Consider the following 25973-nt stretch of genomic DNA (forward strand, 5'->3'; position numbering starts at 1 on the left):
CCAACACCAACAAAGGAGCTTAAGGAAATTGTGCCAAAATATCCCCGAGTTTTTAACTACATACACATTCTTTTCTACTTAGCCACCCCACCCCGTCCCCCTATTGTACTCAGAAACCCTTCTGAAACCACCAGACTGGAGAAAGACACGAATAGCTGCCACTTGGTGGGCAGGAAGGAGGTGCGCAGAAGCTCGGCGGAGACCACAGAAGGGCCAAAGCAGGTCACTCTTGAGAAAAAGAAAGGTTGTTCTTAGAACCAGAAGGAAATTAGATAATCCCAGCCCAGGTTACTTGGTAGTTTTAAGATGCTCTGTGAGTGTGTGTGTCTGTCTGTGTGTGTGTGTGTGTGCGTGCGCACGCACGTGCATGCACCCATGCACAGAGGAATGGCAGCACAAATGAAGTACAAACAGCTCCCAGTCCTCTAAAGATAGCGTTCAAGCACTCCTCCAGTGTGGACTGGTTTGAGGTGCAGTGGAAGTACAAGCTCTCTATGGTTCAAGTTGAGCCTTGTGATTTTCTACTTTCAGAAACCTCTCCTCTTCAAAGAGCATTCCTAACAATTGCCATAGTGTCATCCTTCATGACTACTCAGCCACTTGGGGAGAATCTGCAGAGAACTAACCTTTCCCCTTCCCCTGCCCTCCCATGACACTTGAGAACCAAACTGCCCCCTGGAGCAGCAGAGTTTTAGCTCCAGTCCAGTGCAGAGGCCAGCAGGGATGCCACACTACCCACGTTTGTGCTTTTGTGTCTCACTGTGAGGACTTACCTTCATAAGAGGCAACGCAATCTCTTCTGTCACAAGGCTTATTCCAGGAATTTCCTATGGTGGGAAAAATACACACAACTGCTAAACATATCAACCACCACAAGCCTGAGCCTTCAGGAAGGGTTTTCTGCACAGACGGAAGCTGAGGGCAGCTTCCAGTTCTCTAATCTCTACTTTAAATAAACCTTGGGGTTTATAAATAATGGTGAACACAGCCTATCTCTTGTCTCCGGAAGGGAAATATTCTTTAAAGTTATGATTATATCGTTGACAGCGTCTCTAAAGGAAAGGAGAAAACTACTGTGAAGAACTGCAGGTCAAACAGTGTATTATCTTCACATTTCCATTGAAGAACAAATGAGGCAAATCACATTTGCACCCAAGTGTAATAAGGGGGGCATATGTGTTTTTAAAGTACACCTTCCTCTCTCTTCTTTTTTGCTTAAATGTATTATGACCCCTGACTCACTAAAATGAACCAAGCTTAATGGGATTCTTTTTTATTTTTGTGGAAAATTTTTCTGTACTTTATCCTCCACTCTAATTTTAGAGATACGAGAACCCCATAAAGAGTTTATGCAGCACTATGACTGTGGCAAATGTGAAAGATGTGCAATTCACATCAGGAAGTCCAAATTATAACATTCTGCTAACTAGTGAGCAGAACAGAAATTTCAATGAAAGGCTAAGCTTCCAAAATTGCCTTCATTCAGTTGTTTTGAAAAATGTAGTTCTGTGTTAATTATGTCTATTAGCCTCTCAACTAATCTATTCACCTTTCATTTCCTAAAAACAAAAGTCGATAATACATGAGAAAATAATTTAGAAGGTGTTACACAGAAACAAAATCTGGTATTTGTTTAGAACTCGAATGGCCTGGATTTTACTGATATACAATATTCCTGTGAAAAAGAGCATCAGAGCAATGGGAAAGTAAGTTTCCAGAACATTCAAGCAACTGAGTTTCCATTGTGATAAGAATCTATTGTGTGCTTCACTTATCGCTACTTAGCAGCAGAAAACACTTCCAAGAAGCATTAATGTTTCACTATAGCTTTAAGTTATAAATAGCATCTTAAAATGGGTATAACAAGGCTAATTGCTTGCAAAGCATAATTCAGTATTATCTATGTGTGAGAGCACTCTATTTTCTAGTATCTTAAAAAAATCTAATTCAGTTCTTTATGCACAAAAAATCTGTCTCCATACAGCAGTGTGAAATTAATGTTTTCTATTGCAGCAAGTGTTTATTAAGGTGTAGCCTTAAGAACATTTACAGATTAGAGAAAGGAAAGGTAAAGGATGTATATCGTTTTTAAAGATAAGCACAGACTCATATTAGAAGAAATATTTAAGGTAACCTACTTCAACCACAGGAAGTTTAAGGCAACATGTAAAATAGGCTCAGTACGTGGTGGTTATAACTTCAGGTTTTTATATACTGTACTTCTTGTAGGCCTTTCCAATGTCACTCTGTCTGCAACAGCTCCTCTCTACCCCAAAGTCAGGAGAAATGCAAAAGTGGAGAGCTGCCTGTCTGGGTGATGCTCTCACAGGACATCCAATTAACACGCACCCCATCAGTGCACACGGCCCTAGGAACACAGGTCCGGTCCCTGCTTCCCAGACACTGAACACAGGACAGAGACTGGTAGGGTGGTAGGGGGGAGAAGCTGAGATGTGCATTTCCAGACTCTGGGTGGTTTGATCTGCAAACTTCCTCCAATGTTACCGTAGGTCTCCATGTACATTCACAAGGGTTCTTAAAGAAAACAGTGAGGGCTTGGAGAAGGAACAAGCTTAGATCTTTCCCTTAAAACTCTTCACTGAGGCATGGAAGTTTCATAACTCTAACAATAAAAGAGAAGAGAAAAGGACCTTTCAGAACACACTACCATTGGGCATACCAAAATTTTTGAAATTAATCCAACACACCTACTACATCTTTTTAAAGACTATTTAGATTGTCTAAATATAACATGGGAAGTGTCACAATTTATCCTAGTACATTTTTAAAAAATATTTTTGTTACCTAAATTCAGTTTATTTTTCTAAATGCCTTTTGATATAAACCTCTGCCTCAAAACTAAGCATGTAGTTCTAAAATCTAAATATGGAAGCAGAAGAGACAGAACCTATTCAGGGGCACCCTATACATGGTTTTCACTTCCCAGTCCAACAAAGCTCCTCTAACTACACCATGTTCAAAAGAACAGTGTATTAGCTCAGTGCTTCCCAATTAAACAGGCTGGACCATCCAGAAGAAAAGGTTGAATGGAGTGAATTTGCTTAAGATTACTGACTTTTACTGATCTTGAGGCTCAGAAGTACTATAGATTTTCTTTATAAGGCTGGGGAAAGGGGTCATGCAGGTGCTAATCTAGGTAAACAGAATAGCTCAGACTAACAGCTGTGGTCCAGCCATTTCTCATTTATAAAAACCTAAGAAACATTTTAACCCACTCTAGTTGCTAAAAAAAATTAAAATACCACTTGAAGATGATAGAGGCTCAATTCTGCTTGGTAGCTGGAAGAGTAACATATGTTGAACCTCTCCTTCAATTCTACTGTTTTATGTAAATACCTTTGGCCAACAAGCAAGGATTCACTAATTTTTTTTTTACTTGAAAACTCCATCTCAGATCCTCTCAAAGCAAATGAAATCACAACCTTGGTTACTGTGACAGGGGTGACCTACCACTGACCCACCACTGTGAATCAGTTTTAATTATATGAGGAATACAAAGTGCTAACTTACTGTCTCCCAGGAGAGCACTGAGGAATATGGCAAAAGTTTGTCCATGTTACTTGTCTCTGGATATATGCTCCAATATGAAGCAGCTGAGTGGATTTTTGAAAGAAAGGAGAAAAAAAGACATGTTTTAATAAGAATAAGGCAGTAGACATTGTAATTCACCCAAACAAGCAAATCAACAAAAATGTTCATTGCCTATCCTTCATCCTCAAAAAGCTAACCATTATGGTTCTACCTATTGATTAGAAAGTTCAGGTTCTGCTTTTTAGAATAAGAATAATTTTTAAAAATTACTGGGCACCTCTGTCTTTCCACATGCATTCTATCACTTCACACAGAACCAGCCAACACAAAACTGAGCTAGGAAAGTTACATCTTACTGAAAAATAAAATCACAAATGAGGTAATAGAATCAAGATCCTATCTTCTATTTCATCAGTCTCACTAGTCACAGGTTCTCAAAAAACCACAAGAGAATGAGATTTTATTTTCCCCACAACAGAGTGAGGGGAAAAAAGCTCCTCCCCAGCACGTTGGCAGACTGAGGCATTGCCCATGCACTGTGCTCTCTCAGGCAAAAGGGTTAAGGATTCAACTATACGCACTACAAGCAGCACCTACCAATTAGAAATTCCTGAATGAGGTCAAATGAATGGCAGGCAGAGATGTTCTCAGAAATCCACTGGATAATCTTTAAAGAGTAAGAAGACAATTCTGTTGGTGTTAAATTTGCACCACCAAAGTACAAAATATATGCAAATCTTTTAAAATTCTATGTCTGTTTTGGAATTGCCTAAGAATATACTCACTTCCATACTGCACCCAAGAGACATAATGTAAGACAATTTGGGCAAAACAGTATTTTAAATAAAGTCCTTTCTCCGCATCTTCTTAATAGATGCCTTTGGCTATGATCCTTATCAGCCTTGTCTGATCCAATATGTGGCTTTGCTAGAACAGGTCAGATTACAAGAAGCACTGGTGTGAAGAGGCAGGGAATGCAGGAAAACCCAAATCAAACCATTAAGCTTGGAGGCGCCCAGTTATCAGTGTGGACACTGTCACACTGTTCAACCTTTGTGGGTATCACTGCACCATCCTCCCAAGGGAGGGATAATCCTTGTTACAGCAAAAACTCTCAATCAATCTTCAAAACCATCCTCACCTGTGCAGGAATGAAACTCCTTGTTCCCCACCTTAGAATTGACAAAGTACATGACTTGCCTAACCACAGTCAATTCTCACATTTCTACTCTTACCAGTAAGTTGTTTTTCTTTCCAGACCTATTCATAGTTAAACTTATTTTCACAATTAGGTAATTTAATAAAATATGACCATAGACAAGTGAAATATGGATGCAAAAGACTGTTGTTGGGTCAACGAAAGTTGAATGCTTTGGACAGACTAACAGGCATGTCTCTAAAACACTTACTAAAGAACTACATGTAGGTGAGACAACTATAAAAAGATTGAGAAAAATTGCCCGATATACAAAGATTGCTTTGAAAGGGTCTTTAAATTATTGATCTCCCTAGAAAAGAAAGAAAGAAAGAAACTAACAGGAAGTCATGCTTAGTACACATGCTGTGAGGGGTCACGGGGAAGACAGTGTAGCACAGAGAAGGCAAATAGTGAATCTGTGGCATCTTGCTGCACTGATGGACAGTGACTGCATTGGGGTACAGGTGGGGACTTGATAATATGGGTAAATGTAGTAACCACATTGTTTTTTCATGGGAAACCTTCATAAGAGTGTATCTCAATAATACCTTAATAAAAAAAATAACAAAATTAAAAAAGAAACTAACAGGAAGTCAAAGACCGCACATTACTATTGGTTTTATGTAAAAAAAAAAAAAAATGATTTTGAACTCCAGTTAGCTGATAACCAAAGACAGGGCCTTAATCTATGTCAAAAGGTAGGTGAATAAATGTACATTCATATATTTTAGGTTGAAATCAAATGTTTAAGATATCTTTTTTCCAACTAACCAACCACCCATTGGTTCCAATCAAGTCTAATAGGGGGTTTCCCCAACTTCACAGGATAGCTGTAAAATTAGTTGGCAAAATATGTTAAAGTGCTTCATAAATTATAATGTGCAATATAAACATAAGTGTAAGCTTTCTTTATTTAAAACATAATAAACATACACTACCAGATTTTAGTCCTTTTGATGATATACATCAAACACAGACGAGGAGAAAAGTAGATATTTGAGAAACTCACTATTTCCTGAGCACTTCCTTGGAAGGTTACGCATAAAGCTAACACTTACAATATGGAAAAGAGCAGTGTGAGGTCTGCCGGGATCCATAAAAAAGAAGCCCGGTTGAGGAATGCGTCCGAGTCACAAGGGAGACCATATACCTCAGTGAATCATTACCATATAAAAGCAATGTCTGTTCATTTCAACTCCTACATATATACATTTGGTGTTGTCTACTTGCCAGCTTTTAAACTTAAGCTACATTCCCACCTTGGCTTCCTGGAACCGGGGGTCCCGGCCACAGGAGAGCAGGCAGTGCAGCACAGCCATCTTCTCACAGTCTAGCTGTGTGTTCCATAAGGACTGTAATAAATACGACTGGTTCAGGAGTGCCCTATGGAGCCTTCCAGAACACTGATCCAGTACCAGGGACCCTGACAATGATTGTAAAGGACTATGAGGTAGCATATCAATCACTTCATTATTTCCTGGCAAAAAAAAGAAACAGAAAAATCAGCAAATAAAACCCCCCTCACCCAAACATAAATATTAAAGTTGAAACAAACCCAAATGGACCATGTTCATGAGGGAAAAACTATAGCTGTACCTGTCAGAAACAGACTGTGGCAGATCAGGTCTGGATGTTGAATGTTAAGTAGATGAAAGAAATGACCAGGTAGGTAAACAGCCACATAATAATCTGTAGGAGAGAAAGATTTAAGTTACCTACACGTGATAATAGCTGTACACATGAGGGTAAAGCCCAGAACTTCACAGTATCCTATTTTTCTTTGAACCTTTTAAAACACTTTATTTATTTATTTATTTATTTTTGTATCATTAATCTACAATTACATGAAGAACATTATGTTTACTAGGCTTCCCCCTTCACCAAGTCCCCCCCGACATACCCCTTCACAGTCACTGTCCATCAGCATAGTAAGATGCTGTAAAATCACTACTTGTCTTCTCTGAAAACACATAAGTTTTGACCTAAGTAATAATAAGCTATCTGATGTCCATACATTTCATCTTATTAGCCACATTTCATGTATTTCTATCTGTGGCTAATCTTCAGGCATTTAGCCATGGTTATCTTCATGATATCTGTAGTTTTGTTTCTAAGTGAATTTGTGGCTTTATATGAATCTAAATGATTTCTGAGAGCAAATTAGAATAAAAAATATCAGGCAACATGAATTATTCCTTAATCCAATAAACTAGGAAGATTAATCCAATAAGCTTATACTGGGAATTTCCTTCATTGTTTCTGCCAGTTTGGGAAGCTCGAAAGTTTGGCTTCCTGTGTGCGCCCCACTCATTTTCATCATCTTTGACATCACTATCCTCATCATCATTTTGCTCAGAGAGCCTTCACATTGATGTTCACCAAAACAGTCCCTATCGGCATTCTGGCACTTTGTCAAGTACCATTTCCTCGCATAGCTAGCTGCCTAGAACTCACACTCTCACAGTTCTGGCCCTAGATGTTTTTGTACCAGGAACATTTGCACACAGATTGAAGCCAGGTATAAGAAGAGGTTTCTGGAAAATGGGAGGGTGGAAGTAGCCCTTGCCAATGATTTTTGAATCTTTGTATCTTAGAAAAACAGAGAAATTCACACCAGAGTAGTAAATTTCATATGGATGAAACATTTAGATTATAAGTGAGGTGAACCAGCTGGACTCTTTTTTCTAAGGAGCAGAGAAATACATGTTAACCACTTGTACAGAAGGCATTCTGTGGAAAGGAAAGAGGATGAAAAACTCAAACCAGTTGATTTATGTGTCCTTTCAGTCACCATGGATTAAATGATGTTAAAGTGCTTAGCACACACAGTTGCACTAGGATTATTATGGCAATGTTCAAGTAGAAAAACACAAATAATGTGATAACAGGGTGCAGTGGAAAGGGTTTGGTATGAGCCAGGTGACCTCCCAGCCTCACCAGGTCACTAGGGTGGTACGATGTCCCTGGCAGAAGAGCATTTGAAACACATGAGGTTGTTTTAAATTGTCACAATCACTGGGATGGAGGGGGATTCCTATTTGCCATTTGGTGAGTGGGCCCCAGGGATGTTAGGTCCCTCAATGTGTAGGACACTGTCACATAAAAATCACTGTCCCACCAACAATGTAGACAGTACCTGTGGTAGGCTCAGTGATGGCCCCTAAAGACGTTCACGTGCTAGTCCCCGGAGTCCATGAATATGTTACCGTAGTGATAAAAGGGAACTTGCTGATGTGATTAAGGATCGTGAGGAGAGTATCCTGTTATCCAGGTGGACGCAATATATTCACAACTGTTTCTCTAGGAGGTGGGCAGAGCGAGATTTGACTACAGAAGAGAAGACCATGTGGTGATGAAATAGACTGGAATGATGCAGTCACAGGCCAAGAAATGCTAGCCTCTAGATGCTGACAGAGGCAAAGAACAGATTGTTTTCTGGATCTCCAGAAGGAACCATTTCTGCCCACACCTTGATTTTAGCCCCTCAAGACTCATTTCAGAATTCTCACCCTCAGAACCATAAGGCAATGTTTGTGTTGTTTTAAGCCCTAAATTTGTGGTGATTTGTTGTAGCAGCAATAAGAAACTAATGTAGTGCCCTGATAAGAGACACTAAAAGAAGACTTTCTGAGCCTTAGTTTCATTACCTGCAAAATGGGGATAACATCACAGACAGAATTGTTGTAAGAGTCAAGATAACTTAAGCAAAACACTTAATATGTAGTACTCATTTTTTAAATGGTAGCTGTTTATTTATAAACATATCTTTCTTATATAGAGGTGTTTGAGGTTAACAGAAAACTTCCAGAAAACTCTGTTTTTTAAAATTTCACCCAAGATAAGCCTCTTTAACAACACAGCGAAATCATATGCAATGAATAGCAAGAAATACATCACTCAAAAAAGCAATATTTTTGTCATAAAAATACCTCTAGAACAGTCTTAATCTTAGGTACGACTTTGTGGCTATAAAATGTGTTAAAGAAGGGAGGAAGCCTCATTTCATGTAAGATAGCCTGTTTTTTACAAAGCTCTAGTGTTTCTGCCCTTTCCATGCTCTGAAGAGCGTAAATAGCTGCCCTTTTCAAGAGTTGTTCCCAGGAGTGAAAGAAGGAAAAATACCTTTGACCTCACAAAATGCTAAGTTTTTTTAATGGAAAATTTCCCACATCGCCCTTGAGATGGGATATTGATATAGCATCACTGATAAGAATCAAGTCCCAGACCAGGAACCCTTATATTTTTCTCTTATCACAGGAAGCAGTAGAATTAGGCCTCTGTAAGGCAATTTTCCCACAGATTCAGAGCTCATGTCAAAGTTTGCCACATACGAGCCCACCTAGCATACAATCTCTCATCTCGCCAATAGTATCATTGAAAATAAAAATCTTCTTATGGACTTCCTTCTCATTTTGGTTCTTACTTTGCTCAGTTCCCTCACACCACACCTTCCCAAGCCATTGTCATGATGGTTAACAGACTGGGGAACAAGGATTGAAGAAGATACCAAGAATCTTGTGCTCTAAACCTGAAGTTCCTTTTTAATATTGTGCTGCATCCCATGCGTAGGCTGATGTTATTTGGTCTTGTGCTAAACTGCTTGGGCCCTCATCCCAATCAGCACAGAAAAGCAGCTCTCAATAGGGAAAGATAATAACCTTCTTTATTTTCTTCATTATAGACTCCATGAATATGCTCAAACCTAATACTCAAGTTCCCTTTACCAAATTGACTCAGTGAAAAACAACTAACTCAAGTTGATCCATAATCATTCATGGGACTTGGAAGCTCTTGGCAATTAGCAACAGGGAATGGACAATTTCCCACAGGTCTTTATCCTCTCTAGAATCAAAGGACAATGTGACATATTATTTCTCTGAGACTTTTAGGGAACATCTCATTCACTGCTATCCTTTTCATACTAACAAACAGCTTTTTAGAACTGCTGCTAAAATCATAAGAAAGCTCATAACCTAGGTCTCTAAAAAGGAAGATGCATTCCCTCCCCAAAAGGCTGATTTGAGGGGAGGGGTTATTTCCCAAGGAAATCTTCCCCTGTTGGGCTTTAAAACAGTCAGTGGTGGTCATCACAATCCAAGTTCTAAAAAGGCATGAGAACCTGGGGTGCACAGAGAGGAAAACAAGATACAGAGGCGTACTGGGAGGAAGGGTCAGGGCAGAGAGATGTATCCTTCTCTCTCACTCACCAAAGTTGAGAAAAGTAATGCCCTTTCTCACATGTGAGCCAACATGCTCAAGAGCCACAGTGAAGGTCTTGCTCTGCCCTGTGGAGAGAGAACATGAAACAAGAGAAAGGATGTTCAGAAACAAAGAGCTGGAATTCTACCCAAGGCAGTGGCTCTATGTAGGACTCTCAACATTTGGCAACTATAAAACTGACAAAGCAAGTATCTTCTGACTCCTAGATGCTGTGGTTCCCCACCATTTACCAAAAGCCAGCAGTAAAGGTGGATCACCTAGGGTAGTCATAACCTCTTAGTTGTTCTGGGCTTATGTATAATCTTAGACCATAAAAGGTGATTTTTCTGGGACAGAAGGATCTGAAGGAATCTACTTAAGGATGCAACGGATGGAGGAGACCAGGTGGCTCAGTGGCCCTCATGGTTCACTGCCACACTCATGCAGCCATTAAAGCCCTCAGAGACTCCTCTGAATCACTTAGGAATCCCACTCTGAGTTAGGGGATTAGACTGTCTACAACCTTAGTGTGCTGGGCTTCACCATCCACTTTCTAACTCTTAATCAAAGTTATTAATTCAAGAAAACTTTCAGAAAAGTTTTATTTACAACTTTTAATCATCAACCATTAGAAAAATATATAAAAACTTTCCACAAAACATCAAATCTATAGTAGTAAAGCATGTACATATGTTACTTCTGAAGTTACTTTCAGTTTCTTCATTGTTGAATCAGTTGTTAAACTTTTCTTACTTGGCTCTCTAACTTCTGAAGGTAATATTAGGCAATCCTGCAAAATAAACTCTGGTGTGGCTTGGCATAAATTGTTTTTAATTTTGAACATTTAAATTTTCAAAAAATTTAACTCCACCCACAGTAGGTACTACATAAATACTAATTTTAAGGAACTAAAGAGGCAAAATAAATACTCCTTAGTATGGTTCAGACTAAAACTATTAAAGGCATACTGTGATGGGCTAGAGAACTGAAAAGGTCAGGCCCCTGCTCCTGCCCGCCTGGCTAACTGTTGACATATCACTTTCCTGGGCCACACAGGTGTGAAATGAAATAAATATATCTTAGGGCTAAGATCTGTTAAGGTCTGAGATCATGGAAGCTTTTAACTAAAATCCTACGAACCTTTGTAAGTTAAACCTGTTGATATTTTCCAAATAGTAGTAATAGAGAAAGCAAACAGACTTTGGCAAATATGTCCAATAGGACTGGTCTGCAGGCCAAAAAAGATGCAGGTCAGGAAAAAATATATCATAAAAAATTGTTAAAAATTAAAAGATAATCAGCTAACAATATTCATCATTAGTGAATTTCTTCAGCAAACATATTTAGAATGTACTGATAAAATTTATTTACAAGATAGTGAGACTTCAAAATCCATTTAATTTACTACTATTTGTTAAATGTGATTCTGTAAAAGTAAAAAAAAAAAAAGAATAAATAAAAAGTACCTTTATGAAAGTAAAACACTGAATATGTGATTTCTTCCCAAGAGTCAAACTTCGGACTGTAACATAAACACAAACTCCCTAGAAGTAAGAAGATATTTAGTAGAGCTTAAAATAATCATAGACTAATAAAAAGTTTGCTAAGCCATTTAACCTTATTTCTATTCCTTTAAGTGTTTTGTCTCAACTTACCTTATAGATTATTTCCAAATTCTAGAAATGGCTTATTAACAAGTTGCAAGTTTTCAATTCAACAATTACTCAGCACACACTAAGCAATAAATTGCAGCAGGCTCTTGAAGGAAAGGCAAATGAAGAGAGACACACTCTTATGAATGAAATCATGTGCGTCTAGGGAAGTTTACAAAGTGTCATAAGATTCTCCATATACCCTCTTACTTAGCTTGCCTTCCACCATTACTAATAGCTATTGACCCAAGTTTATCAAAAATCTGTCTCCTCTTTACAGAAGGTTTCCAGTCTTCTTGTTTATTTAGAATGGAAGGCAAACTGGGCAATAACAGTGTAGGGTGTTTGCCCTTATTTGGGTCACTTTGGCCCAAAGGTGATCTCCTGGCTTTGAGCAGCCTTTCCAGATGAGTGCTGACCCGCGTTCACTTACCCCATCCTTCCAGAACACCCTCAGCCTTCCCACCTCCTTCAAGGTGGAAAACTATCCAACATCTCTAGCAGCTGTTGCCTTCTGGATAGACAAGCACAGGCAATTCGTAGGCCATCGGTGACCTACAGATGAGGGCATCAATGCTTAAACTGATGCTGCTATACTCATGCTAACATTTTTGTGATTAACTGAAATTGATTTCCAGGGTGAAAAGGAACTTCACAAGGAGTGTGAAAACCTGGATTCTAGTCTCAGAGCTGATATAATTAGCTGTATAAATTCAATCACTACTTCAGTGAATCTCCATATTTCTTTGCTTATACTCTACTAGTTCCTTTACCAAAGAATCATGGCAGGAAAAAAGCCCATTTTCCCTAAGAAAGCTATTTAAGGACATTCCTAAACATTCTGTTCTAATATGTACCATTTGTGACTACTTTTAAATGGCATTTAAGACTGAAATATACGGTTAGAAGTATATTTTAATGCAATACCTTAAACACAACAAAAACAACTATTAGGTAAAAATAGTAACAACTCTGTCAGATGTTAACTTACTGTTATGATTACTGAGCAACCAATGATACTAACTTTTCTTGAAAACTACAGCAGACTCACTAAGAATAAAAGTAATGCTATACTGAAGCATAACAAATAATAATAATTATGAAAGTTACAAAAATCCCATGTACTGCTTTGACTACTTTCATAAAATTAACACACTACCAGCAAAAATTTCAATTCAACAATTAGTCAGCACACACTAAGCAATATATTGTGGTAGGCTCTTGAAGGAAAGGAAAATGAAGAGAGACGCCAGTTTATCCTGTTTGTTTATGTTCTCTGATCACAAGGAGAGAAATTTTCAGCAGTTAAAACTTCAGCCTCTATGACAAAGAAGTGAAAACTAAAACAAGGCATCATATTTTCCCTTTCAAATTAGCGAAGTTTTAAAAATGATAATTCTGCCATGGGAGCAGTAGGAAGAACATTCTCAAATAATAGTAGTGGAAGAGTGAATTAGTACTTCTATGAAAAATAGTTTTGCAGAAGATTAAATATAGTAACACCTGTTGACTCAGTAATTCATCTTTTGGAACCTATCCTGAGGAATGAATATGAAATGTCAGCAATGTAAGGAAGATCATAACCTCCATTCTAGCAAAATCCTCTGTATACCATCATTTAGAGACTGAAGGTTATGGTTTTCCTTGTTTTGAAGAAAGAAAGTTAAAGTGAGATGCAGAATAAAGGTACCTAATTACATACACTGAGAGCCATATTCAGCTTTCATAAGCTAATATTTCCAAATAGTTAGGTTGTGGCTTAGTTCCCTCTTTCAGTCCCAAAAAGGGGGTGAGGGCAAGACATAGCAAAGTGAAATGGGGTGTGACAGGCTCTCCAAGCTGTCCCATCCATAGGATTTTCTTTGATAATGGAAATGTTCTATATGTGTGCTGTCCAATATGGCAACCGCTAGCCACATGTGGCTGGCTACTGAGCACTTAAAATGTGGCAACTTCCTTTTTTACTTTACTAATTTAAATTTAAATAGCTATACATAGTTAGTTGCTACCTTACTGGACAACACAGCTCTGGAGCACTGGTTCTCAACCCTGAAAGTACATTAAACTTACCTGGGCTCATAGATCCACCTTAGATCAACTAAATCAAAATCTCTCAGGGTGAGATGCAGGCATCATTATTTAAATTTGCCTGAGGCAAATTAATTAAATTCTTTAAGCCTTAGTTTCCTTATCTGGGAATAAAGAAAATATAGAACCTAAGTTCATATGGTTCTTATGTGAGAATTAAATGAGATGATATGTATAAAGCTCTGGCAAAGGAGTTGTACCTCGCTATAAAGGTTAGCCGAAATTATTATTATTCCAGAATAATTCTGCTGCTATTTACAAGTTGGGAGAGGTCACAGTTTGAAAAAATAAAGCATGCTTTTAATGGTGTATCCAGAGATGTTTAATAAATATTCATCAATGATGAATATAACATCTCATAGTTGGCTAGCTCTCCGGAAACCATATGGACAATGAAAGCTATTAGGGACAAAGTTTTCCAAGGGAAATTATCTCATTGTAAAAGGCTCTATAAAATGTTAAAACACAGGTCTAATTTTGGGAGTTTGTGAAGGGCAGTCTGGCAATTATATGAACAGGAAGAATAATTTCCACTTTTCGTGCCTGACTACCTCCCAGTAGGTAGTGCACAAGAATTACAGCCACTGACATAGAACACGTAAGAGTTGCCCTGGGTACAGCTTCGGGGTTGACTTTCAGACAGATGGGATGAGAATATTTTCTTTGCTTCAAAGCTTTAGGAAGTCTCTGATTTACTTTTGTACTGTAAAATATTTCTTAGAACAATGAGTGTGAACATGAGTTAAACTAAACTAAGCGACCTGTTGGCAGCAGCACCTCTGCCCACATCAGCTCTCACCTGCGCCTCTGTGATTTTAACCTCTAGTTCCTTAGAAGGTATGGTTCTCGTTTCCCAGGACAGGAAAATTCAGGATAAAAATGCTTTCGGGAATGTAACAAGTAATGCCAAAAGGACAAAGTAGCTCCTGATGACCAATATGTGACAACTGAACATGAAATATTTTTATAGTATCATCATTAGTGTAAATAGTTAATAAGCTGAGCTTGTATGAGACCCTAAGTCGGTCAGCATTCCTTTCATGAACCACATTTCCTGGTCTCCACAGCAGCGGAAAATGAAGCTATTCTGGAAGGAGCCATAAAGGGACTAGACGATTTACTCTCTCCTCCATTCCTATTTGCTGAAGTAGGTGTTTGTTTGTTTGTTTGTTTGTTTGTTTGTTTGTTTGTTTGTTTCAAGCACAAAGGTAACAAGTCATTTTTGCAAAGCAATTCGGGAAACGTATGACCTGACAGCAGCCTAGTCAGAAACCCAGAAGTCACTTCTTTGGCTTGTTTCACCTTAAATCTAGAAGCATCCCTTTGAAAAAATAAGCCATTTTTTCTATTTCAAAGCTGACTGAAAAGCAAGGCTAATTTTCCACTCTCCTAGACACTGCTGAGAGAGGAAAAAACAGACTCTTTCACATCTCATGCCAGATAAGCCTAACACTTTATTAATTAAGATGTGTCACAGAAACCCATTTATAAGTTATAGCTGCTACTGCTCATGAGAAATTCCTATAGGAATACAATGAAATGGAACAAAAGCTTTGTAGCATAAAAGCCGAAGATGATTGTTTATATCCAACACACTTAAAGTGCAAGATTAGAGAAGAGCCTCCCTGGGTCCCTCCACATGAATTCTGGTTCCCTTTACATCCACCTTCCAAGCAAATTCCCTCTCCACTTACTCCTGTCTCGTGTCTACACACGCTGCTAAGATCTTTTCAACTCCCACATGCCACTTACCCCAGCAATCAAGATTTCTCCTCCATCACCCAACACAAACTACTCCTGGTAACTAACCTCCAAGCTGCTAGACCCAGGGAACTGTACTTCTCACCACCTATTACCAGCAAGTCCTCCCTCCTTGGTGAAACCCCCTCTGCCTTTGGCTGCTCTAATACCACACTAGGCTTTCCTCTTTCTCTCTCTCCAGACAATGGTTTTCCTTTTTCTTTGGATGTTCCACCTAAGCTTTATATATTTTTGTTCCCAGATCTTATTCCTAAACTTTTTCCCTTTTGTCCCTGTTCTCCTTCCATGGATTCAAATGCCAGTGATAGTCTAACAACTTTGACATTGATTCATTTCTAGTCCTGATCTATCTTCTAAACTCCAGCTCTCTTAGTTAAATGTCCAAAACAAAACTCACAGCCTCCCTTTCTAAGCTCCACAGAAATTGCTATACCTCAGCAGTGGGCACCACTGGTCACCCATCTGCTGATGCCAGAAACCTGAGAACCATTCCTCTCCATCTAATTTATAGCATGTCTTCTGTGCCATCTCCAGAATGCATCTCAGCCTAGCTAGTTCTCTCCACCTCTACTGCCCAACCTAGTTAGAGCTGCCCTTGTCTCTCACAGATGACTATCGCCTCATTCTAACCACTCATCTCCCCACGTTTTCCCTGGCTGCCTCCAATCCATTCCTCACACAGCAGCCACAGTAATCTTTTAAAAATACATATCTAATCTTGTCACTACCTGCTTAAAACACCTCAGTGAAGGGGCATGAATGGATCCTAGAACCACCAGGTGAAAAGATGATGGGGAATAAGTCACACGATGCCAAAGCATCACTCACCAGTCACTAATGTGCAGGCTTACAACGGGACAGACAGTAGCACCCTGTAGCCAAATGACAAAACTTAGCATCACAAACAGTAGAACATCCTGACATCATGCACCTCCTGATCTGGTGCAAATGAAGTTCACAATATCAGCCATTAAGTATTCTCACAAGAAATGTTTAACCTATATCTAACAGTTAGACTAACAAGCCAGTTTACAGGAAATGTGAAGGATGAAGGAAGAAGTTGAATATGTAGACAAGGAAATGGACAAATCCAGAATGCGGGACATTCCACAAGGCAAATGATCTGGACTCATCAAATGTCAATGTCGTGAGAAGAAAAAGAAAAAGAAAAGGCAGAGGATATGAAGTGGGAACTGGTCTACACTGAAAGACACTACAAAGACATAACCAAATGTCATGCATGCATCTTGATGGGATTCTGACTTTAAAAGTCACATACATATATTTATTCATTAATATACACATACACATATATACATACATACACATAGGATTTTTTGAAATAATTACAGAAATTTAAATATGAAATATTTTCCTGACTCTTGTATTAATTTCTTCAGCAATAATGGAACTAAAGTTATGTAAGAGTGTCCGTAACCTAAGGAAATACACACTGTATTGTTTAGTGCTAAGGTGTCAGGATGTCTGCAACTTAATTTTGAATGGTATAGTCAGAGGAAGAAAGTGGTACCTATATATGGGGAGAATGATAAAGCAAATATTTTAAAGGTTTGATTAAGTAAGAGGTGCCTGGGTGTTGATTCTATTCTTGAACTTTTCTGTATGCTTAAGTATTCTCAACATAAAATGTCATTCTAAGAAAAAGAAACCTTTTGATGACCTTATGGCTCTTAGGATAAAATTTAATCTCTTTCCATGGTCTGCAAGGCCTACATAACCTGGTCCCTGCACCACTTCAGTTTCTCTCCCAAGCGCTCCCCTTGCTCCCTCTCCTTCAGTCACTCTGCCTTAGTTACACACCTCCCTCAAGTCTCAAGTGAAATACCACTTTCTTCCCTAAGTCTCACAGAACTGGTTTAGAGAGGGACTTGTTTGGCTGAGGGATACCTGGGTTGGACAGGAAAACTGGGACACATAATGAAGGAGTGAGGTGGGAAACAGGGCAGGGTTCAGGAGACAGTTCTCAGGAATGGGACAGAATGTCTTGGAGGGAGGGAGAAACAGGGATGGACCAGCTAAACTACAACATATTTGAAGATATTTTATTATATGCCTGCCTGGCTTCCTGTAATTCTCATTCATAATATTTATCGTGTTTCTGTTTAAAGACTATGTGTGCAGTTATTTAATGTCTAAAATCCACACCAAACAGTAACCTTTATGCCAGTAAAGAGTAGGTCAGTTTTGCTCATCATTGTATCTCCAACATCGTACACAGTAAGTGTTCCACAAATGTTGATTTAATGAACACCCCTCATTTGGCTTTAAAGGAGTACAATTTCAATTCAAGTGCTACTGAACTCAAGTGGTAACTGTCAATAATTACTGAAATATTTAACTCAATATATTGAAAAGGGGATATTAAAAATGACTACTGGATTTAGTCTTAGAGTTGATTACTTAGATGGTTTTATGGTTATTGAACAGTTTTTTTCACCAGATTCATTGAAATGTAATCATATTCCTCTCATTTTCTGCTATTATTTTTCCCCTCTCTATTTTCTCTGTGTGCCATCAACAGGTGTTAACAGACAGAATGTTGTGCACTAATAACTTTATGTTAAGCTTTGGTTGGTAGCTCAGTAGGTTCCAGCCTGGCTCTTGAAGCAGCCAGGTACACAGAACCCATAGGTTTAGAATCCAAACACGTCAGTAAGTTTGACACAAGAAGCATCCCCATCATTGTATGCCATTTGTTAAAAGATGGAGCAGATGAGAAAATGTAGATTGATTAAACAAAGATCCAGCTCCTCTGTTAGAATACAAATAACTATTAGAACAATAACTGCTGACTTTGGCTTCTTTTATGCCAATACAGATGTATAAAATTACAGTGGAGAACATAATTGGTATATAAATGTATGATCACTTATGTAAGAATGTGTCCTTATTATATTTTATTTATAGGATCCATCTAGCTGAACAACTACATTTTGTATAGAACTCAAGAATAATACAACCCTGGTTTTACCTGTATGATTAGTAAAAACATGCAGTTTCAGGTGTTCGGATAATTTCTCTTGGTCTTGAAGATCATCACATCCGAAGTTGACAAGACTAAAAGCGTAAAGGATAATAAATTGTGAATGCATTTAAAAATAAGTTCCCTCACAAAGGATAATAACCACTATAGTAAACCCACAAAACTAGAGATGTGTCTCTGAGAAATTGAAGTAGATAATGTGCTTTTTGTTAAAAATTTTTGTAAAACATTAATTCAAAATAATAATTGGTGCATAAATGGCATGGTCCTGCCAACAGAGAAAAAGAATACTGCTTTCCTCTTGCATTTTTGTAACTCTTCTGATTTAGAGAACCAAATATACTATGCCTAAAATAAGCACAACTAAATGTTCATGGGTGACAAAGCTACTGAAATATTTAACAGCTTAGGATTGTCATTACTCTAAGTCAAGAAGACTTTCATTTCTTTGTGCACTGATGGACTTGTGTCAGTTTTTTCAAAAGTGTCTTATGTTTTTACTACATATAAAACTGCCTGGGGAAAAAAAAACTTTATGGTTTGTGTAAAAAGGTGAAGAGATGTAAAGTAAAGCAATAGACTCAGCTGAGCTACACATGGGCTGACCTGTGACATCCTCTTTGATGGCAACAATAAAAGGGTTCGTGTGTTTGGTTCTAAATGTAGTGTTGACTTATCAAATTCTTTCATTGAATTACAGGGAGAAGAGCACTTCCATAGATCAAAATAAATGGAGAAGCCCTATAGAAATAAATGGCTAAAAAAATAAATATGGTTGACTTTCCATAGAATAACCCTGTATTTATGCTTGATAGAGTTTATGTTCCCTATAGAGGACAGAAATATAAAGGAACACACACAGAGACAGATTATCAAATCCTCCTTTTATCTGAATATCACAAGTTAGGTATAAATACAATCATTCTGCCCACAAAAATGAATAGTAATCTAGGAACATCTTACTTAAATTCTGAGTCGCTTACTGATATATCCAAGGGTGCTTCAAACTGTCAAAAAAATCATGAGAAAACAAACAAAAACAATGACATTAACTGATGACAGTTCTGTAAACCAGATCAAGCCTGACAACACCACGCCTGCCTAATGATGAACCCATTTAACCATAATCACCTTCAGAGGCCATGGCCCCAGGCCACAGCACACACAGTCCACTGGGAATATTTGCATTTTACGTACAGTTACAAGCTTGATGTGTGTTTATTCTGCAAAGAGCTAACACTTGGCAAACTGCTCCAGGTTTGACTACCATAAATGGTTTGCATAAAGCCAATTGGAAGGTGAAGACTTTTATGACACAGACGACCATGTGAAGAGGGTAGGACGGGAGCCTTTGGAAAAGGAGAGCGAGCAAGTCAAAAAAAGGGCAGGAGGAGCAAATGGAATTCTTGTAATAGTGTGATACCAGTCTGTGTTAGAAACCGATATTAATCTCAGTCAAAAAGAATAGTAATGTTCTGTCCATCACAGAGAAAGATATTTATGACTTCTCGCCAAAGGCTAGCACTGCAAGTGGCTTTTCCAGTAGTGATGCTAGATTTTTACTAATTAAACTATACCCTCAACATTGATTTTTTTCTTTTGCCTTATACTCAAATCTACCATCTTCACAAGTCCTTTTGGATCAAATGACCTGTTACCACTTATAGCTATCTACTACTGACCATACTTCTTACCTTGTAATGATCCTCACCCTTGTATTTATTTAATGAAAGGCATCCAGTTAGCAGAAATTTCCTGTGTGTGTTCTAATCACCTCTACCAATTGTGTTTGTTACAGAATTGAAGCTTGGAGACAGCAAGCACTATCTTATTTGCTCATACGAGTGACTAGCACCACATCATGAATGCTAAAACGCTCCTTATAACAACAACTCTATTCAAAAGGGGACAACATGTTACAAAATTTCCTGTAGCCCAGTCATTCTCTGGACTTACCATTAAGTTAAACTTCCCATCAGCATAAAACTGGATACATTTTAAGATGCTCATTGATTTCTACAAGAGAAGACAGAGTAAGTGATAAATTACCAGAAAATCAACAAGAACACTAGTGACAAAAAGAGAAAGGGAGAAAAGGAAGCAGCCAAGAAGCATGAAAAAAAAAGAAAACCTTTTATTTTTAATAAACCTTTATTGACTGTCCCATCAACAAAAATGCAGTGATAAATCAATTACAATAATGGTAATGTCAAAATTAAATTTTTCCAATAAAACCGAGGGCCGGTGTGGACTAGTTTTTACCTTCAGGTCAACGTAGTATAACCTCTGCTCTGACATATCCCACTGAGCCCAAACAAAATCCTCAGCTATTCTCTCTCTTGGGAGATGCCCAGAATGTTTAATCACCTAAAGAGGCAAAGAGATTTTAGAAATAAATATTTTAAAGGAGAACATTTCTAGATTTTATTATTATTTTGCATGTTCTATCTTTATAATACATGTAAATATTTCCAGTTTAATTTTTTAGCCATCTGCTTCCCCCAACGCATACAAATGGAAAGTCTTTCCAGAAAAGACTTAAGGTGTCATTTCATTACTTGCTCTTCCCAAACACTCTATAATAAGCTACATTATCCTTGTTCCCAGTCTGACAGTGAGGCCGAGGCTGCTGAAGGCAAGGCCACACCTACCACGAATGAACAGCTGGGCCAGTAGGAGTCTCAGCTTCCTCTTCCAGACATAACCCACTCAGGCATCCCCAGACAAGAGGGTTTCACTACCAAATACAGAGGCTGTGATGTCAGGTAAAACTGAGGCCTGGAAGCGGGGACTTCTGGGCAGTGAATCCCAGATGAGCCATAAAGTCCTCATGTGGCTTTGGCCATGCCTCTTACCTTTATGTCTTGTACCATGAATATGACGATAATGCTCATCTCTCAGCAATACTTAACTACTCACCCTTCTAGACCCAGCTTAAGCATTGTCTCCTGTGCAAATGCCTCCCTTACCTCCCCAGGATGAAGGCAAAGCTCCCCCCTCTGTGTTCCTATGGTGCTTTGGCCTGCTTCTGTTACAGGCACATATTAATTAACATTCTAAGTCTACTCAATGAGTGGTGAGCTCTTCTACCACACCTTTATATTCTCAATATCTTCATTATTCTCAGCATATAATAGTGCTCAAAGAATACTTGTCAAAAGGAGGAAAATGAAATAAGGTAAGCAAGAGTAAAGTGCCAAGGAAATGACAAATGTATTACAGTGTGTATTCACTTTCCTCAAAATGCTTACCAGTCAAAAGTAAAGTATATTAGAAGAGATGAGCAAAGGAATGAAGACAGGTTGACGTGGAAGAAATGAGGGAAAAGGGACATCAGAGTGGTCCATATTCATGCCTAAACCCTTTCTAATCCTAATAGGAATTTCTCCCCTGAGGCTAAATGTGGAACTCCAAGGAGGCACAGGGCATGCAGAACCATGCACCTCTATTTCTTGCTTGCCTCGATTCATCACATTTAAGCAAGAGGAAAGTGATGCTGGAAAAAAATCCAAGAATACACATCAGACTGAACTTTGGGCAACCCATCTTATCTCCATCTTTCTGAAATGTGTTAGGTTAGGGTAGATTTGAGAACTCTCAGACATTTACGAACAAGAACATGATCATGAGAGTGTGGCAACACATCTCAGTTTTGTCCTCTGAGTTGGTTGGCATGTTCCCTGTAAACATGAGGATAATTATATCACCTCTATCTGCAGGGATGTTAATGACTGCATGGAACTACACATTGCCTTAAGAAGCTGTCATCTAAGCCTTTAGGAATGAGGGCAGAGGTGCCTCACAGAGGGGCATGCGTGGGTGCAAGAATGCCAAAGCTGCACTGTCTTGGGCAACAGAATCCCTTCTGGGCTGCCGACAACAGCCCCCTGCCTGCACTCTCTCTGCAGTGTCCCCCAAGGGTTCCTACCCCTCTGCTAAGCAGCCAGCCCTCTGTCTGTGCCCATCCCCAATTCCTGACCCCAACTTGTTCATTTCACGCTGTCCCTGAGTTCTCATCACTGGCTTTGGAAATCCGCCTTCGTCTTTCTTCTCTGGCCTGACCCTTTTCTGACCACTGGCCCTGTCCTTGCCTTGCCATCCACTTAGCCTTTTGGCAGCCCAGAGCTCCAGCCACACACTTTCTGGTTATTTTTTAGCCAGTTATTTCAGAAGCCAGTTATTTTTCAGGCTTCTTGATCTGAGGCTTTCCATCATAGATCCATAATTACTAAATGCCATTTTCTACTTCAGTTTTGTTTATATAACTTTAAAGTCTTCAGAGAAAGACTATTTTGATGCAGATGCTTTAAATATTGAAGGAAGCCATTTTTAATATCAATAACACGTTAAGATTTCAAACAAATTGTCACAAAAAGATAACCCGGTTGAAAAATAAACAAGGAAATAACTGAGCAACTTTCAGAAAAATTTTCATAGCCAATAATCACGAAAGATGTTCAAACTCAGTAATATTAAGGGAAACACAAACTAAAATAATAATGATTTCAACTTACACCCATGAAATTGGAACTTTTTTTTAAAAGGTAAATACTCTTATTAGTGGTATGGATAAAGAGAAAGACTCTCTCACACTTTGCTTGCAAAACTGTAAATTGTAAGTTTTTTGGAAAGCAATCAGGCAAAAGCTGTTGAAATTTATTAAATACATACACCCATCTACCCATTTATCCATCCCTGAGGATTTAGCACAAAGAAATGAGTACTAAATATGTAAAGCTATAAAAACGTTTGAGATGATTTGTAATGCAAATAAATAAACAAAAGAAAAAAATAGGCTATGGAGTGACTGTCCATCCATGGAAGAATGGCTGCAAACCCGTGTACATCCATGCCAGGGGCCACTATGTACTTCTAAAGAGAATGAAATGGAACTATTCTAGTTGATTTGCAGGTAATTCTACAAAGTTGAATGTGGAAGGAGTAAATCATGAACAAACCCCTGGGTGTGTCAGGGGTGGGGAAGGGTGATACACAGGTACAGAGAAAAGTATGACAGGATACATGCCAGGCTGTGAACAAAAGTTGAAGGTAAAAAGCAGGAAGTGGAGAACAAGCAAAAAAAGAAAACTGGACTGTAAAAAACCCCAGTAAATATGCTGTGATCCCATTTATTCTATGTCTATATATGGATCTATGTATACAAATTAGAAAAAGAAGTTACATCTCCATTTGGAAACCTATAAGGATACCCTTAATACTAAGTAGAAAGCAAAAACAAAAGCAGCAAATTAATACATACGATTCTCTTTTGGTAAAAACACCTGAATCTCTGTATATGTGCACTTAAGCTTTTGTACATTTGCATAAGCAAGGTAATAGGTGTGGAAAAGTCACACAGGCTGTCATTAGGCACCTCAGAGACTAAGCCTGGGGATGAGGAAGCGGTAAAGGAGATAATTAACTCCTTCGTGTAGCTTGTTTTATGTCACATGAAACAACAGCAAGTCTACAATTTGGAAGACATCAGATAAAGAAAATGGTACATTTCTATAACATTAATCTTTCTTTAACATTCTAGAAATGTTCCAGTTTATGGAAAAACTCTGACACAAAAGGAATGTCTAATATTTACCACTCTATTTCCCTCCTCTTGGATGAGTTGTATACGAAATTGTTCAATATCTTAAAAAGATAGAGAGAAAACAGTTATAAGCATGTTTTTATAAAAGCAATGCAGATTAAACTGTCTGGAAAATATGCACATAGACAGCAACCTCACAATCAAGATTTAAAGCAAAACCTACCTTTCTCCATCCTCCCTTCACAGTCTGTTTCAAGTCCCGCATTTACTCTGCTGACTCTATCAACACAGGAAGCGTTTAACCTTCCTGCTACCCCAGCTTCCCTCAACATGTGTTTGCCTCCCCTGTACCATCAGTCTTATTTAGGGCTAAAAAGGGTACATTTGACAGGGTTTATCTTAAATTTCCAAGTACCAAACACCTCTTTGTATGAAAAGATCAGATAGAAAACTCATTATACAAGATTCTTGGGAGAGGTATTTTTATAGGGGTTAATTTCACATTAACAACTCTAAACACTTTAAGTCAATTTGTAGATGGTCCCTTTCAATAAGTAGTTTATATTCTGCTATGCTTACCTTCTTCCCATTCTAGTGGCAAACACGTGAGATAGATAACTGAGCAAGAGCACAGGAACCAAGCACAAACTTAACCCCCCTCAAGCCTGTCCTTTCAATTTTAAGTCTGCAGTTTCATCTTATAACAATGGAAGATGGCTTACTAAAAAAGATCCATCAGTAAATTCTGTCCTTTCTGCCCACCCCATTCCCCAGCTTGAAAACATTAGAGGCTGTCCCAATCTTATTTGCCGTTACCTGAATTTGATCAAGTTAGTATGCGTCTCTGGTTCGGCCATGGAATTCTAGCTTTTCACACCTTCCCTTCTCTCCACCCAAGCCTCTCTCCTTATACCATGGTTACCCGCTGTGACAGCCATCCTAAAGACAGACCGACTAACGAAGGCCAAAATGACCTGCACCATCATCCTTCAAACACTCTACCATGTGATGAAAGTGGAAATCCATGTACACAGGAGCCCATCATTTCCAGGATGAGGAAGTAGAGCAAAGCCTAAGGGAACAACACATGGGGACCAAAAGAAAAGCCCTTCCACAGGAGTCCTACATCTCAAATGGATGTCAAAGGTTAGGACGTCATCTAGAAACTCAGTCACATCCCATACTTCACTAGGAGATGTGCCATTCATTAAGTCTCCATATAACACGTAAAGATACACTTACATTTCTCTTCTGAAATCAGTAACAGATGGTTCTCTGGAAGAGGGTGGCTTTTAACATGAGGATAGGTGAACTGAAAAAAGGAAATTAATCAAAATCATAAGCAACTACTTTGCTTTCACAAATATTTCTAAAGTTGTGTTTGGCCACTATACTACAACATACTATAGAAGGGATATGAATCACAGAAAAGTTTGGGTGAGTCAGCACACACACACACACACACACACACACACACACACACACACCCCTGCAGAAGGAAGCCAGGAGAAAAAAGGAACACTTGCAGGAGCTCAGTTTTCTAGGTGGAAACTGATTAACTGATTGCAGGTCCAACATCATTCATTTCAACAGTAAGGCTTCCTGTTTGGAATATGTGATTCTGAAGCTGATCAGGAACAATGTAAACACTTGTACAGAAAGTTCTATTTCCTGTTCACAAAGAGTGATCAATACATTTGTTGTGTAATTCAACCTAGTATTTAGTTTGAGAGCCAAGTAAGTGGACTTGCCACCACAGCTTCCAAAGTCCCACACACAGGAGACAAAGCACAACATAACCAGGGACTTTCCAGGACAGGACAGTGAGTCACAGTGTGGCATGTGGTGGAGGATGTACAAGCCTCAAAGCACAGAATGACCTCCACGGGGAGAAAAGGCTTGATCCACCCCCTCCTTCTCTGGCTCACCCATCCGTGCCCGGGCACAGGACAAAGCAGACAGCCAGACCCATCAGGC

The 25973-nt window shown here is 38.7% G+C and overlaps 1 protein-coding gene across 8 annotated transcripts in view; it reads right to left on the reverse strand.

Annotated features, from left to right (window-relative positions):
- Positions 1 to 25973, reverse strand: part of GSAP (gamma-secretase activating protein) — a 76737-nt gene that overhangs the window by 27982 nt on the left and 22782 nt on the right. For all 8 annotated transcript variants that reach the window (XR_005026253.2, XR_005026252.2, XM_036892477.2 and 5 more), the window contains 13 exons: positions 25239 to 25308; positions 24048 to 24097; positions 20717 to 20821; positions 20411 to 20470; positions 19418 to 19461; positions 18443 to 18528; positions 11416 to 11493; positions 9958 to 10035; positions 6347 to 6439; positions 6010 to 6227; positions 4150 to 4219; positions 3532 to 3614; positions 774 to 827 (listed from right to left, as the gene is read on the reverse strand). Coding sequence is in view for 6 of the 8 variants with exons in the window: in XM_036892477.2 (XP_036748372.2) it covers positions 774 to 827; positions 3532 to 3614; positions 4150 to 4219; positions 6010 to 6227; positions 6347 to 6439; positions 9958 to 10035; positions 11416 to 11493; positions 18443 to 18528; positions 19418 to 19461; positions 20411 to 20470; positions 20717 to 20821; positions 24048 to 24097; positions 25239 to 25308 (1089 nt within the window). In the remaining 2 variants the exon portion in view is untranslated. The remainder of the gene's footprint in view (positions 1 to 773; positions 828 to 3531; positions 3615 to 4149; positions 4220 to 6009; positions 6228 to 6346; positions 6440 to 9957; positions 10036 to 11415; positions 11494 to 18442; positions 18529 to 19417; positions 19462 to 20410; positions 20471 to 20716; positions 20822 to 24047; positions 24098 to 25238; positions 25309 to 25973) is intronic.

This window comes from Manis pentadactyla, chromosome 7, assembly GCF_030020395.1.
Source record: "Manis pentadactyla isolate mManPen7 chromosome 7, mManPen7.hap1, whole genome shotgun sequence".
NCBI lineage: Eukaryota > Metazoa > Chordata > Mammalia > Pholidota > Manidae > Manis > Manis pentadactyla.